We start from the raw sequence: 17225 nt of genomic DNA on the forward strand, positions 1-17225 counted from the left end.
GTTGCGCGATACGTACATTCGGTGCGCAATTTTTCAGGAATTAATCAAAGTTAAACAAACCCGTACGTAGTGCTCTATGAAAAAAAGGAAAATCGAAGAACGGTGAAGAAACTCTGTTTAACGTCTAAATGCACAAGTACTTACAGAAATGAATATTCTATTTATCGTACTACTTTGCTTCTCTCGTTTAAAATTCATATCCCACCGGTGGACGTTACTCGTCGAACGTATTCACCGGGAAATTTTCTCCGAGTAATCGATAGGAATTATTTTACAAAGGCTGTACAATTTTATACGTATCCCTCGGAATTGCTCCCGAGACGTAGACGAGTGTGAAAAAATGCATTAGTAGAGATTCGTGTCCGTGTTGGATGCGGTGGTTTCACGACCAGTTGTAAACTCGAATGAAGCGGCTGCAATGATACGCCAGGCAGAAAATTATGAGGCACATGCACAGACGGGCGACAAGATAATCCGTTTGGATGAGATCGAGGGTTCCTAGGAACCGTCTCCCACGTGGACGATTTCAAACGCGTGTAATCCGGACGATGTTACCGCCTGTCGGCGAAAGTAGCGCATAAGTTTTAAAAGCGTCTGCGTATGAGGGGACCACGGTCAAATGTGTTCACCGGGGTAATTAAACGTACAGTCTTTGGCGACGGCCACATTGGAGCACGTTGGAATACTCGTGTCCTTGTCCCGAGAATGTGACCACCGTGCGTAAAATTCGATGGTAACCCTCGACCGATAGGGTGAAATTCTTGTTATATAACTGACGGGGCGGAGTCAATTTGATTACGATCGCAGGAACGGGTGGAAATATACGCTTTATTTAACCGAATATCTCGATGGTAACTCAATTTATTATGAAAATGTGCGTGGCAAAATCAGTGTCAGAAATTGACGGTGAACAATAATTTCGTAACGTTAACCGTGGCGCTGTATAATTACGTGTAAAATTTAATAATACGCTCCGTGTTACGTGTATTTGTTTCTAGGTTTTCATGATTGCACATAGGTAATTTACCATTCGTTGCGTCTAGCATAAAACGATAATAATGTAACGTAAACCACTCGGACGTGTTTGCAATTGCGATAACGAATCGAGTTATAATAGAGATAGTTTGAAAAAGTACTTACGTTTAAGTGAATATTGGTTAAAACCTGTATCTGGATTTTTCGCAAATTGAAAGACAAAATTATCGAATATCCATTTCGTTGGAATATAAATTAAAAGCGATCAAGTGTTAAAAAATACATTCGTAATCGGAGAAAATTAATACTCGCGTGTTCGATAAATTACAATAAATAGATTCAATTGTACATAAACGATGATGATGGAGAAAAATTTCTCTCGTTAAACGAAGAACAAGTTCTTAAATGTACATCAATAAAATGCTATTAGAAATAATTAGGAATTCCAATTATTCGTTGAAATAATTCGTAGCGTTTCGAAATCATTACCGTAGTCAGGATACGAGCCGGATAATTTTCTCTCTTTTTTCATTTTAGGTTCGTACACTCGAATCGAACGCTTAAAGCTTAAGTGTCTTTATCGCCTCTGTAATAAGCTCTGTATGCGGAAGCGCAAAGCTCGTAAAACGAATATCGTACAAACCGATTTCGAGTGCACTTCACTAAATGAAAATGTTTGTTAACCCGGCAACTTCATAAGTATCGTGCTTTCCAAAGGACGCTCTACGCGCGTGTAATATCGATAATATCGTTAAATGAAAGAACCGTGAAATGGGTGATTACGCTAGCAAGCGATTATATTTTCCTAATAATATTCCGAATCCAAATGAACGAAAATAACGTCGTATCTTTCATAATAATTGAAACGTTTATTCTTTAACAAATTGGTCTCGTTTAAAAAATTAAGAGAAATTTTTCTTTTTAATTTCCGTGCGGCTTCAATCGTTATTACGAGATCGCCATCCAAGTACGATGGAAGGATGAAGTTCTAACGAAGCGATTTTTCATAAAATATTCGTTGTCTGTTGCAGTGTAATGAACAACAACAGTGTGGAACAGCCAGATCCCGACAATATAAAAATGTTCGTTGGCCAGGTGCCACACGACATGGATGAAAATGAACTGAGGAAACTGTTCGAAGAGTTCGGTCGAGTGCATCAGATAAACATCCTGCGGGACAAGATCACCGGGAGCCATAGAGGTAAGCGTTCGATCGGCCACGACCGCGCTTTAGAAATTCATGATTCGGCTATCCTCATGGTGACTCTTACCGAATTATCCGAGGGCTCGTTTCAGCCTCGCTTCGCACCTGTACAAGGTTACAGAAACGAACAAAACGGTAATAATAATATAATAGTAACCGGGATCGGGCAAAGAATACCGTCTTTAATAAAACGGAGTTGCAATAAACACGGAACAACGCTCAAAACTTTCTGGCCAGTTCCTTCTTTGGTTCTTCGTTGGAGAAGCTTTCGAATGAATATTAGATAACGCTAAATTAAAATAGATGGTGGGCAGAAGTACGGTTAAGGAAACTTCCCTTCGTCTCCAAAACAGAACTAAAAATATAACTGGTGAAAAATCTTTTCGCGCTGCTGTGCATTAAAAATTTTCTCCTTAACCCGTTAATGCAAAAAGTTTGTCTACGGATTGTTGTTGAATTTTTTTTTTCACGAATACGATACGATTTATATTAACAAGCAAAAACAATTTTTGAGAAGAAAATTATTCAGTTCTCGAGATCAATTGTTGGAGTACGGTTAAAATCTAGTTGAGTTAATATCAAAAGTATGTTTTTCGAAGTAGAATTCTCTAATTTCTTGGGAGTGCAGTAATACTATATGAAAAAAATTATATATGAAAAAAAAATTATGACCTAGAAAGTTTGAAAACTTTCAGCACTAGCTAATGTGTTGAAATGTAAATTCTCAGTTATGCACTAATGAGTCAAGAAACGCAATTATTTATTTTCAAAATCGATGTTTACTCTCTACAAAAATCGCGAGATATTCAAATAAATTTTAACACCGGTAAAAACTGTTGTTCCAAATATTCTATAAATAGAACATTTGTACACGAGTTAGAAGATGATTATTTGAAAATGTCTAACGTGTTAAGTTCGGTGTAAGAGTGCTGCTGGGAAAGTCTTTGCGCGAACAAGCGTGAACAGAATACATATTTTGCGAGTGCATCTTACATACTGCAGGGGAACGTTAAACTTTCACAGTAGTTTGGCTAATGGGTGTTTTAACGATATTTCAAAGGTTTTGGCACTTGTTAAGAAGTAGAACGCGTTCGTAAAAGCGGATTCGAAGCGCGGAATGAAACTAAAACAAGAAAATAATTTGGTAAATGAATGTGCACCTGAAATTACGTATTCGAAATCCATTTTCTTCGCTGAAATTTTTTTTTTCGTTGAAATAAATTATTTTTCGGTAAATAAAAGGTAAATGAAAGAAGATTGAGCCTTTCGTGTGATCTGTTTTAAATATCTCCGTCGATAAACGATTTCGGTGCAATAAAGACCCGCTGGTACTATTTCCATTTCGAGCAGTGTACTTCTTGCACGAACTTGAACATTATTTCTTCGAGGGGCATACTTCATTAGCAACGAGTCCAACTGTTCACCAAACGCTTCGAGTTTCGATCGAATCCCGAGCACGTTGAGCGAAAGCTGCGTTAATTTAATTATCTGATCTCTTTTTACGTTCTATAATCCTTGGTATCGCAATATTCGATAACGAACCGATTTTTCATTAGTCTCCCGCGTAGCAAGAGACACTTTAATCTTGCGGCAATTCTATTAACTACGCCGCTCCCGATAATCGGGTAAAATTGAATTGTCTCGCGGCGTTTATTTTTAATCGTGGCACTGGCCAGCGTTATTCGTGGAAAAATTCATCGGTGGATACTTACAATTAGTCGGGTGTTTTCGAGTCCCAGCAGGCTCGTCACCGTGTCGTTCATCAAGAACCAACGCGGCGTTAATGAAAAAATTAACGACATTTCACTTTCGCTGGAACATTCGTGGCACGTCGGTTTACCAATTAGATTTAACAACAGGAAGAAAGTAATTCTTGGATTCGAGCGAAGAAATCCTCGTACTCGCTGCTTATGTTTCTAAATGTTATAAATATATGTTTCTCTATCGATACAAATATGTACCGAACAATACTTGTAAATTTTTTGAAATCTCCCTATACCATTGGTAAAAATTTAACGCTGCACGAATTCTTACCAAACTATGAGAAAAAAAACAATTACTTTCCATCTCTAATGCAATATTATAAATGTGCAACACGTTAACGAGGTATAAAAAATGGGATCGATTTTCATTTCTCGATAATATTTCTTTCGTAAGTGAAAATAGATTATTTTTAATATTTCCCCCGATAAATGTAATTCTACATGTACAACACGCTAACGAGATACGAAAGATGGAGTTTGTATCTTCGTCAATTAAGATTCCTATGATATTTCTTATTCGCGAGTGCATTCGAAAAATGAAAGAGATCGTTTTTATTATTTTTCCCGATAGAATTAATCGATTTTGCGGTCGGTGTACATTTTTGGTGGGAGAATAAGAAATTGTAGAGGGGAGGTTCGATAATACTCGCGCGGACGATAGCGAAAGAAATATATAAAAAGTAACGGGCCGGTTATAGTAATAAAGTACATTACTCGCGATATGCGTTCTCGTCGATAAGCCTTTTATCGGTTTAAAGGGTGACAGAGCACAAAAATCGATGCTCGCGTTGGTACGAAAAAGAAGACGGCGAGGATACGGGGTAAGTTCCGAGGCTCTGTTCGCGTGTGATCGGCGAAGTTGGCAGCGGAACGGCGCGCGTCGGTATGACAAGCGCGAATGGACGTGGAAGGGGTGAAAGAGGAGAGAGAATGGACACCATTTACGATGGTAGGAAGGACGATAAAACGTTGCGACACGATCGTAGACCGAGATTAAACCAGGCTCTGTTCGCCCGCGCCGCGTGGACATAATTCGAGAATAAAATAATTCTCGCGCCCGGGCCGGAGAAGATTGAACGATTTCAGGAACGTCCTGGCCCGATGATGAATCGTGACAAGGATGTCGTGGCTGTCAAATAAGAGTATTTCATTTGCACTTTTTCCCGCGCGTTTTACCTTCTTTTTCGACAGGAAGGAAATTAGTCGTGTATAGGAAAACCGTCGAACTGGTTTTCAATCTATCGTATAAAATTGATTCCCTTCGAATTACGACCGAACTTTATTTCGTACCGGTTTCAACGTACCGATATAAAATCTTTTTTCTTTTTCCATTCTCGAAAATTTCCACTTTTAGATTCCACCTGTCGTGCGCGTTGTTTCTCAATTTTCGATTCGATTCGATCGATATTTGAACCAAAGGTATAATATAAATTGGAGAAAAATTAATACAAACTAGATCATTTTTTCAATTTAGTTAATCGAATATCGCAACGAATGAAACGAATTACTGTAATTCGAATCACGAAAGTCTCCTCTTCTGTAGATTCAGAACTTCATAGCTACGGGACTATACTTCTACGTTGAAAAATTTATTCTACTGGACAGCGTATATCGTAGAAACGATAAAAAAGGAACGAGTCACCTTTTCGTGCAATTCCTCGGTGAAAAAGTTTACACCTTCTAAACGAGTGCCATTGAATTCGGAAATCGATATCGAATACTTCCTAAATACATTATCAATGCGATGGAAAATATAGGTAAAAAAGAAAAGGAAGGTCTGGGGAAAAGCGATCAAAATGTTATACGTAGACAATCGCGTTGAAAACAACGATAAATGTACCATAAGTTGCGGTTCGTGCATTTGTAAAATTCGTTTAAAAATTCAGAAAAATGTTGACAGTATGTTTGCGAAGCTGATTTAAAAATTCAGAACGACGTGTACGGTATATGTGTGCAGCATATTTATATGACTCGTTTAAAAGTTCAAAAGAATAATTACACAACATGTTTACTGTGTACAGCTCGTTAAAATTTCAAAAGAATGTTTATACTAGATTTGCAAAACTTATTTAAAAATTAAAAAGAACGTTTACCGTACAAGTTTACGATATCTTTGCAAAACTCGTCTAGAGTATCTTTGTCAATCGCGTTTAAAAATATTTAAAAATGCTATATAAATGAACACTGTATATCATCGGAATAGATATTGTTCGTTTGCACTTTGCGAATATAAAATACATCGTTCGAACGTTAAAAAAATTCTGAGAAATTTGTTAGAGATTCTTTCCTGAAAAGAATGGTAGTTTATAAATGTAACAATATAACGCGAACATCCGTTCCAAAGCTTCTTTCCGAAAGTAATTTTACCATAAGTCGGATTAGCTGCAGCGCGCGCGAGTGCCGCGAAATCCGCGGGCAAAGAAAATCGTGCAGTTTATGGGAAAGAAATCAGGAACAGTGCATCGGAACTAACGAAGTACCTTGGAGAACGAATACCGCGGTACTCGAGTGCTGCTTACCGTTACACGTATCGCCTCGGTGTAAATTGGCTGGAAAACCGTATTTCTCTATTATGTCATAGAGATATAATTAACCGGTCAGTAAATTATCGATACGGTCGTTAACGGAGGCTCTGTTGCGCGTACGGAGACAAAAGACAGGGACGGAGTCGTCGATAACGAATACAGGAAACCGGGGAACTAATACGAAGTAAGGAGAGGACAGTCGCGAGAGGGGTAGAAGATGTCGGTGGGGGTTAAGGGAGAAAGTGAGGACATATTCGTATACGTGACACACGCGAGGATCGATGCCCAGACACCGGTGTTCGCCGGTCGCACTTCCACGGTCCTTCCTCGAGCTATTGATCGAAGAGAGAACCACCCGTGTCCCTTGGCCTTTTACGCTCCACGTTCAAACGTATTTACGTACCTATGCCTCCATATGCACGTACTCGGCCAGGGGGTTTCGTGGAATTCGAAACTCGCCTCTCATAACCGCAAAGATCCGTTCCACTTGCGCGGCACTTACTTTCGTTTAGGTCCGACCTGGATTCGACTCACCGTCGACACCAAAGAGTTGACGTTTCTATGCACCTGCCCTCCTAGAAGAACGCGGAGAAGGTTCGCCGAAAGAATCATAGACGTTTGTTTATTTATTTCCTTGTTCACTTTGTCGTGGAAAGTCTCTGGCACCGATAGAAAAGAACGTACGAAAAAAAGTGCTCACGATGGTATACTAGTTAACGGGTTCGCCGTTAATAACGCGTCTTATGGTTCTTAGGTCTCTGGAGTCGAATTATTACGTATTGTGTACGCTTTTTAGCATTCCCTCCGAAAAATAGTATTAAGGAAGCCAATGATTCAGAAGCATCTACGAAGGTAGACGTAATGGACGATGATCCAAACGTTCGTTTTGAATCGAGAGTACGAAAACGATGACAAACTTTTTAGTAACCATGTCAGCTCATAGCAAACCGTTAGAAGTGTTTCCAAATTTCAAGTGAACGAAGAAATTTACTTTGAAAAATAAAAGAAGCAACGAGAGATGTTAACAAGGCTACAGCTTAGAGTTCTGTGTGCCCTACTAAACTTTGATTAAATCAATGTTCTCTAAACTGGGGGGTGTGATCTCTAGAGGGTTACGATCCAAGAGGGTCGCGAAATCAAATTTTTAATGCAGAAGATTGTGGATAATTTAAAGATGCTGTCTTTTCTATATTGATGCATTTTATTATCGAATTTTAACAGATAACTGTTAGTAATAATTTGTGTTCTTTGAAGAAAATCTTAACGGGAAACCAGGTTTGTCGTTGACGACAATAATCATCGCGTAAACGTGTAGTGGAAATGTGTAAACATAAATGAAAGGAAATTATTAAACGTAAGAGTTTACGAACGATACAAAAAATAATGTTACCGAATAAACGAAATATTCTGTTCCGACACACCGAGGATTGCTTTAATTATTCCGTGACACGTTATAATTCATTCGAGGATTTCTAGAGTACAGATATATGTAGAGATGCCCAGCTTTATACTGAAAACGCAACTGCTGGGTCGCTCGTAAATCAATTATTGGTTACTATTTAGGGCACAGAAAATTGCTTACAATCCGGTCTGCATTAACCGAACACCTCATTAATTATCCACGTCCCACTTCTATCCGTATAGTGCAATGAAAATTCAATTACGTATTTTGTTCTAAGAGTACAATTTTTCGTCCCATTTTCTCGGCTTCGTTTTCTTATTCAATTCGGTAAACAATATTTATCCGATACATTCAAAATTTAATTTCAATTATTATATCAATACATTCGAGCCTATTCTTTCACCGAAAGAGTCCCTACTCTTCGAAAATTTATCTCTTTTGGAGAACTTATTGATTTCAAATGAAATTTGAAAAACAAATAGATTTTTCTATTTGGAACAGAGTTCCAAACTAAAGTAATAAATTTCTTCAAGGGCTCTTGGTTGTTTTGGATCCAAGGTGTATTCTTCCATCAGAAAAACAAAAAATAACTATTTCGTCTATATATTCCTATATACTCCTCTGTTAAAAATAATTTGACGAATCAAAGAATCGTATACCATTGGATGTACTTAGAGTACACTATCGTGCAAGTAATGATAAGTTACGTATTCGTGATGCGTTTGATAATTGAAAAGTCGTAAGATCGAGCTCCGGTTACTCGATTGCGGTATTTTGACACAGAGGCGAGTATCAAACTGGATCCTATAGTGTCGTGGGATTGATTTTTTTTTTTCCTTTTCGTTCGAAATATATTCCGTCGAGAATAGAAAAGGTTTCGAGGGATACGCATGGATGAACGCGAGAAGCCCAACTATGCCATTGCACGAGCCAGTGACGCGCGAAACGCTGAAATTCTGAGAACTTTCAGAACGATTAATCTAGACGAATTGTAAACGTCACGCGCAGCTGCAAAATTGATGGTAGCACCGAGTACCGCCGGGATGAAATTCGTTTGCCATTGTGAAAATTTAACTTGATTACCTTGACGTAATGGTAAATTAATGTCCCGCCAGCGGACCCGTTTCACCTATCTGCATTTTTGAACGGATATATACAGGGTGATTCTTAATTGCATGTCAATACTTCAGAGGATTAAAAAGGTGAATCTAGAACGCGGAGCGAGGGACGAAACGCCTGGTGGACGAATCTAGGTTATTCTGATTTTGTGTTTCGAGTTATGGGGAAATATCGTCAAAGAATTCGCGACTGATCAAATTATTCGCGATACGCCTGAATACGTTAACCAGTATTGAACTCTATGGCGGAATATATCGTAACGTGTTTTAAAATGACTATTTGTCCAACTTAAAAATACAGTCGATGTAAACAAACTGACCGTCGCGTGATTGGAATTCTATCGATCCATTGTGTCAATTTATAATTCTAATCAGAAGTGTATTGTAGGTTTGATACACCGTCGGTTGAAATACGAAAAATCGATGACGAAGCTTGCATTGAAAAAATTGTTGCCAATATTAGAGCCTTCGAAAGAAATCGACGCTAATACTATTTATGAGGACAGTGTAAGACAATTTATGTGGATGAACAGTTACGTGGTTCTGTTTACCCGCACTTCATCTTTAAGTTGAACTAATGTAATCTATTTTAAGATCAGAAGTCAATAATATATAATAGTTGATCGCGTTGAATAATCCACGTTATGAAAATCGAAATTTCACTTGAAAATTACACGAGATATAATTTCATTGGGTTTGATGCAAATGATTTTAGAACTCATGTTTATTTTACACTCCATTTATTTTTTTCTTCGTCTCGAGCTGTAAATACATTTGCAAATTTGGTCACAGGACATTCGATTCACCCTATGTAGCTCAACCCGATGCCTATAGGCGTTCCACGCACATGATGTACTAATTGATTGAGCACCGAAAGGGTGGTACAACAAGGCAACTGACAGAAAGCATAGATATATTTAAAAATACTTTAACAATAAACTATTTACGTATTATACATAGAAGATATAAAATTGGTAGCTCAGGATGATTGGGCAAATCAATCTAATCTAATCTAAAATAGAGCTCGAAGTAAATTATTAATCTTCAATGTGTTTGGTTTATTAATAAAAATGAATATAATAAATAATAATGTTCTACCTTAAAATATAATACAAACGTTCGAATGCAAAGAATAATTGATACGTCTCTAAGTGGATCGAACAATCGAAATTTTACTGTAATTTGAACAATAAAATCGGAAGAACTATATATATTTCACACTATGTTGAATTTTAACCGTAGCTATTTCTAATCCTCGTTCAATACCAATAATTTATTTAAATACCAATAATAATGTTCCATTCCCTCTTCGTTTTGGATTTGTTTCGTTCGTTCGTATTAACAGTGCTCGAATGTTACTAGGAACAGTTTTAACGAGTTTTTGTTAGGTTAGTTTCAATTTCCATAGAGTTCGTTCCCCGTTCCATGTTCGCATTCGACAACGCTGCTCGATCGTTCCCCAAATGAGGTGATTTCTTGTATATATCGTGGGTCCGCGATTACTTAGAAACCTCGTTTCGTACGCAACCAACTCGTAATGGACGTTGAACAAAGATGGAAAATCGATCTCATTTAGCTGCCAGTGAAAGCTGAAAAGTATGACGTTAAAATAGCAGGAAATGCGACGCGACTGTACACGGTAGGCGCTGACCAAACAGCCGTTAGAGACGGCAAATATTGTAATACGCGAAGTGCGGACCCACTTCGCTTCCCCATAGGGAATGAAACAGTGGAAGCTTCACAAATTCTAAATTAATTAAGCTTCGCCGTTGCTTTACTCAGATTATCTCGAAACGGCAATAAAGGGTACTTAAAGTAACGGACAAATTTCGAAAGTAATTTTTAACGATAATTCAGTCGCGTAACGTGTTTCATTCACCGAAACGATCCGTTCACCCTTAATTGGTACGGTGGTTATTTTGTAATATATACGATATGGTGGAGTCTGTAAAATACCGTGTAATTGTTTGAATATTTGTAGACATTTTTAAGAAAAAGAAATCTAATATTTTGAATTACTATACTCTTATCGATTTACTAAGAAACCGAATAAGAAAGATTTAAGGAAAGACTATGTACACTAAGTCGTGCGAGGAAAAGATTTTTCGTTATTGAATTTTCTGAGTGTCAAATTACCGTATGTCTGTGGAGAATCTTTAACGGTCGATTTAATTATCATTAGTCATTAATTGTCATCAGAGTAAACATACATTAATAAGATAATATCAAATATCTAATGAGCATGTATTTCTCTGTTGCAGGTGAGTCTATGTCAAAAATTAATATAGCTGTACATACCCGGAGAACGTGAGTACATATGTATATATTTGTGTACAATTACAGTGTTAATATTGTTAAATAGCAACCAATTTCTCTTCTAATTACAAGTGATCGCAAGTCTCATTTCCGAGTAAGTTAACGTTCTCTTTAAACGAATTTTCTTACTCTAACAGTTATTGCGCACTTTAACTGTTAATCCCGTTTAAGTAGTTTTCGATCGTTGTAGCGAACGCGAAATGTTGATAAGAAAGCTCGAAAGCTACGTGTCGTCGGCCATAAAAATTTCTTTCCCTGTTGATTCGCAATGCGCAACCGTAAGCCAAACTAATGTTTCTGTTCGCGTCGGAAGGTTTTTTCCGCGGTTGTACCCGAGGTGACCGATGGCAGGATGAACGAGAAGAGGCAGGTCGAGAACAAAAAGAGATCGGGTGGTCGCGGACAAAGGTCAGACGTAAAAGTCATCGGCAGGGATTCTTCGCAAAACCTTCGATGTCGAAAGAAACGCGGTAAGCCATGGAAACCTCGGGATGGAAACCGCGAGCTTAACTCGAATCCTATTCCTGCGCGTTCGAAGACGACTTACGCGGTGTATAAGGACTTACAGGGTTCAACTGGTTTCACAATTATCCGAGTGTATCCCTACCGCCATCTTTCTTCGGTCTGAGACGTGCTGGAGACGTGAACGAGACGAGTATATACGTATTATAATTATTGCGACTGTACAAGTAATCGTAGAGTTGTGGGTATCGCTAAAAGGGACACTATTGCCAAAATTAGAGAAATTGTGATTTTTTTCCGAGTAGAACCTATAGCTTTGTCAATAACCATAAAAGAGAGGAATGTAACACCGTTCGAACATCACAATTTAAGTGACATACTTTCTTTGCACAATTGAGAAACTCTCGTGCAGCACCTAGCACTTTTGTACTTCCACATTAAAATTATCAATTATTTTGTTTCATTCTTTTTACGATTTTAGAAGAATTACTCCTTCTTACAATTAGTACGACGTTTCGTTCGTTTCGGTCGTGCAATTGCTTTCTCGCATTGCTCCTCCGTAAAGAGATTCGATCAACGTATGAAAAACTCTGGAAATAGCGAGCACGTCCAACTTACCCAAGTTCCCAAAAAGTGTTCGGTTCTGTTCAATTGCTTCGCGTAAAGTACCGGAATTCGATACTCCGCTACTTTGTGACGCAACGACAAGAGGAAGAATCTCGATCAAACGAGGAACATTCTCGTCTACTAGATTCCGTTACTGGTATTCGTTTATCCTCGCAAGCGGAAAAATATTCCACGATGCAGTCGAGTGCCGAAGAATTTCCTAATTTACAGTCCTTTTCGAACAACTCGCGTTCAACGTCTACCTCGGCACCGTACTTATACAAAGGAAGCGATTATTACTTTCAGGTTCATCGAAGTCGCGCAAACGCGCCTTGGTTTTCAGTTTCTCCTGTGCCACAATTGTTGATCATTTCCCTGTACGTTTTCCAGAAATCGTATTAAAAACGTGTCGTGTTTAAAAATCATTTTACTCGCGATACAATACTGTTCGCCACTTCGTTTTCATTTTTTAATTCATTATGCGTCGAAACGGTTTCAGCTCGAAGAAATTATTCATTATTTTCGTTCTCTCGTGTTCATTAATGCCACCGACGAGCTTGATTTTTATCGTATTATCAATTATTAGTATTAATAATCAGAATCCATTCGATAGGTGTCTATTTAAAACACATACACGGTTCTATTATATTTAAAATGAAAACTTCAATGTGTATATTTAAAATTTATTAAAATTGCTTTAGAGTACAATTACTCGTACACAAAGTACTCGAATATTAAGTGAAAAAATATCGATTTAAAATACACTGGTATAGTTCACAGCTGATAAAATTGTAGGTCCGGATGTAATTGAATATCCCTGGATGTTAAACTCGAGTAAAAACTGGGTTCGGATTAATAAACAAAGGCAAAAAAAAATGGCAGTAAGTATGAGACATTAGTGCGAAAGTATTTACGCGATCACGGGGGTGAACGAAGGTTTTATTGCTTCTCGGGGCACTCCACCCGAGAGACCGGAAGTTTACCCACCCCCCATGCCCCTCGCGCTTCCACCACTCTCTCTCTCTTTCTCTCTCTTTCTCTCTCTCTCGCTACCTGTACCTGCGTTCCCCAAAATAAACGGTGTTTCACGTCGCGTTATTTATGCAAGCGGTGGACACGAGATAGCTTCGAAAAGTTTCGATCTCTCGACGGGGTTAAATCGCATTTCGCGTTCCAGCTGCTCGAAAATTGTGACGTTTTCCAGACCCTCGTTTCTGAATTTCACGCTTGACAGTTTTAAATGGGGTCCGCGATGGAATTCTAAATCGTATTAAACCGCGACGTGTCGCTTTCCACTGCTATATTTTGTATACGTAGCAATCAAATCCGAATAATTCTCTCGCGTCAATCACTCGCGTCTATTTCCGGCTCCTGTTATTCATAAGTGTTTCGTTATAATTACACTCGCTTATCACGACTATTATATTACGTTTGCGCTTTAATCGCGGACAAATGGGCGTGTTCGATACGGTTTACATCGATACAGACCGAGTTAAATAACCTTGCACGTGACTTGTAATTATTTATACGCGTTTCGGTAAAATACCGGCGAACAAATCGTTACGTTTTCGATCTTGACAGCTCATTTTCGGGCAAAATTATTATCTTTGCGATTCAATCTGATACGAAAATAAGTAACGCTGGAACAAGACCGTATCGAACGATAAATAAGCCAGTGTAAACGACAGAAATTATTAACTTACGTTAACGTATAATAAACGTTAAACGAACACATTGTGATAAAAGTTCGTTCAACCGGGTCGACACAGAAACACCTGCTTCTGTGGACTCGTTGCTGTACGAATAAAATAGAAACGTTAATACCGTGTACTCTTATTACAATAGAAATTAATTACTTTCTTAAATGTCGACTTATTTAAATGTCAAGCTAAAACAGTTGACTTCTTTAAATGTCGACTTATTTAAATGTCAATGAACAATGAAAAATACAAACGTGCTCGTACAGTCAGCTTGTAGAGATTATATTTAGAAAAGAGGTTCCTTAGAGTCTCCGCTAAGATTGTTTCTAAAATAATTGTTGATTATTCTAATACTGATCGGTTTTCTATAGATTTCCGTAAAGTTCCTACCTAGTTCGATAATCCACATTGAAGTAAAATGATAAGATAACATTCGGTGACTAATTACCGCGTTAGAATTTCTCGAGCTGGAGTACAGAATCGAGTAATAGATTTCACCGAGCTGTGCTGTAACGCGTCTAATTATTTTCTACCGTGTCCTCGTGACAACGTAAAAAGAAGTTCCGAGACTCGACTTCGTTTGTCTGAAAGTACATTATCCCTCCTGGCGAAGGTTCTCGAGCAGAGAAGATCAACAGACGAAATTTCAGTAAACTAGCCATCGCTCAAACATCAAACATTTTAACGTCTTCATTATGACAACGTGTCTTCGTAGAAATTCGCGCAGCTGGGGTGTAAAGCGCTCGAAGCTCTTCCTGGAATTTCCCTAGATCGTGTATCTTGTATGGAAATTGCTCGCAGGATCCGTTTGCCCTTCCACGGGCGTGTTGATCGATCTTATAGCACTCGTTGCACGGAAGTACACTCCGTCATTAATCACCAGTCGCTATTAATCGTTCTTAAGTAGAACGACGTTTCGTGGTGCAGCGGGCGTCTTGCTCCTTTCAACGAGAAGAAAGCCCCGCCGCCAAACTTCGCCGATCGGGCTGTCTCAAAATCTCCCACAGAAATCCATAGAAATCGCTTTCGCGTTATTTGTCACCTCTATACCTTGACACGTGTCTGCGAGTCGATTTCAAAGATCGATGCTCTCTCTCAGCTGTATCCAACTCACCGTGGATTGCTATTCGTTAGACGCGGTACACTTTGCTGTTATGGTGCTCGAATCGATGTAACGTGAAAGCTAGTTTTCAATTGGATAGGTACGTTTTCTGTATTCGCGACTTGGATAATATTTCTCGATCGATAAAGATTAATGTAACCTTAAAGAGTTACACCACTCTTCTGGACGAAAGGAATATTGATATTTGGGAATATAAATGTTTCGTGCCTGTATTATTGGAACATTCTTCGAACAATATTTCCATCAATTTTCATAAAAAATGTTAGTATGTATGATACAAAAAATTATTGCTTTAGGAGATACTTTAATTCAAATATTTGCCAAGTGGTACTCGTATAACCAATTACAGCTATATTCTTGGTTTAGTTACACGTGGTATTCTTTTCTATAAAATGATAAAGGCTAATGATAAAGTATAATTATGTTAGCGTAGATAACTTTCTTCTAAAGTAATGATAATTCAAACAGAAGAGAACGATATTCAGGACACGAGCAACAAATTTTTCTGAAATTTCTGAAATTTTTCGACGTTTCAAGATTACCGAAAAATCCACAGCCAATGTATACGCGACAACCTCAGGTATATTTCATATTTATTCTCGTTCGTTTCTTCAGACCTCACTAAAGTCCATCCAAAATTTTGTTTTAACTTCTTTGTGCTCGATACTAGTCAAAGTTCGCCAGATTTGTGGAGAAGACGAGAGTCTTTTCAGACCACGCACTCAAACGGATTAGACGGAAAACTTTAAACGAAACTGCCACGTGAAACGATTGAAAAGCTGCTTTCTTGTAGTGTTGGCTGAACACATCTGTACTCGATCAAATACGTTCAATCCGTAAGAATGAATTCTATTCATTTTTGTACAATTATTTCTGACTCTTTAATTGCTTTTTCCATTCGGTACATAAATAGAAACTAAAAGTTTTACACGTGTTTCAAATCAATATCTTTTCTTAGAAGTACCCTAATATATTCTCACTGAAAATGATAAATTGCCTCGATTTGTTTCGTTCTTTTTTTACAAAGAAACGTTAATGTACTTTTAAAAACAGTTACGAAAATATAGACACGAATGGAATACACGAAACGTTTCACTTTGGTTAATAATATCTTTATCGAACCAATGAACTCCGTGGACCAAGTTTATTTTCCACCGTCAATTTGTTTTCGCCTAAAGAACTTCCTTTTCTTACACCTAAATCTGTGTACCAATAAAGCAACATTATTATTGCCGTTCGTTTAACGTTTCAGTAAATGATAAGTTAGAAATTCATAGACCTGGAAAATGTCCAGTTCGGGTCAATGAGCCCAGATTTAAACTTAATTGTTCGATTCAAGAATGAAACTGTGACTTCGAGAGGAAAACAGGTTTGCAAAAGCAAATTTCAAAGAGGCGGTTCACTTCAAAGCAAAACTTTTGTTGGTTTAATGTATTCAACGGAAACTCGTTCATTTTATACGCCTTTCAGTTTCTCCTCCCTGTCCCTCCACCCCGACGACTTCGATGGTTACCAAGTCGTAAACTCGACGTCGATGGTACATCCGCCGCATCTATCTCTATCGACCCACGACAGTTTGAGTTTGGAACAGATTCTCGCCACAAACGCAAAACTCTCCCTTCGAGACCTAACCCCTCGTATTTGATCTTGTTTTTCACGGACGAGCACGGACAAAATCGATGTCAACAGTGACAGTGACAATAATGCCGGAAATCTCGTCGATAAAATTGAAATTGTTTCTCGTCTCGTACCGATCTGCCCTTAAATCTTTATTTCACGAACGATCGAGCTCGATCGGTACGTCACGATGGTGTACGAAATAGAATCTTTGGATCGTGTAACTTTGAAATGAAATTGGGAATCGCGTCAAATATTAAAATGATCAACCGTTTAATTTTAACCGTATCCGAGTACAATTCTCTCGATAACTGTTAACTAATTAGTAGAATAATTCCTTCAAACTATTGTTCATTTCTATTACCAAGGGTTATTAACTGTAAATTTATTGCAAATTAACTACTAAATTACAAT

The 17225-nt window shown here is 38.1% G+C and overlaps 1 protein-coding gene across 9 annotated transcripts in view; it reads left to right on the plus strand.

The window, feature by feature from the left end:
- LOC143153767 (CUGBP Elav-like family member 1-A) overlaps window positions 1-17225 on the plus strand; it is a 529867-nt gene that overhangs the window by 297144 nt on the left and 215498 nt on the right. For all 9 annotated transcript variants that reach the window (XM_076325287.1, XM_076325289.1, XM_076325292.1 and 6 more), the window contains one exon: window positions 2007-2176. In XM_076325287.1, coding sequence (XP_076181402.1) covers window positions 2007-2176 — 170 coding nt within the window. The remainder of the gene's footprint in view (window positions 1-2006; window positions 2177-17225) is intronic.

Source organism: Ptiloglossa arizonensis, chromosome 13 (genome assembly GCF_051014685.1).
Source record: "Ptiloglossa arizonensis isolate GNS036 chromosome 13, iyPtiAriz1_principal, whole genome shotgun sequence".
Lineage (NCBI taxonomy): Eukaryota > Metazoa > Arthropoda > Insecta > Hymenoptera > Colletidae > Ptiloglossa > Ptiloglossa arizonensis.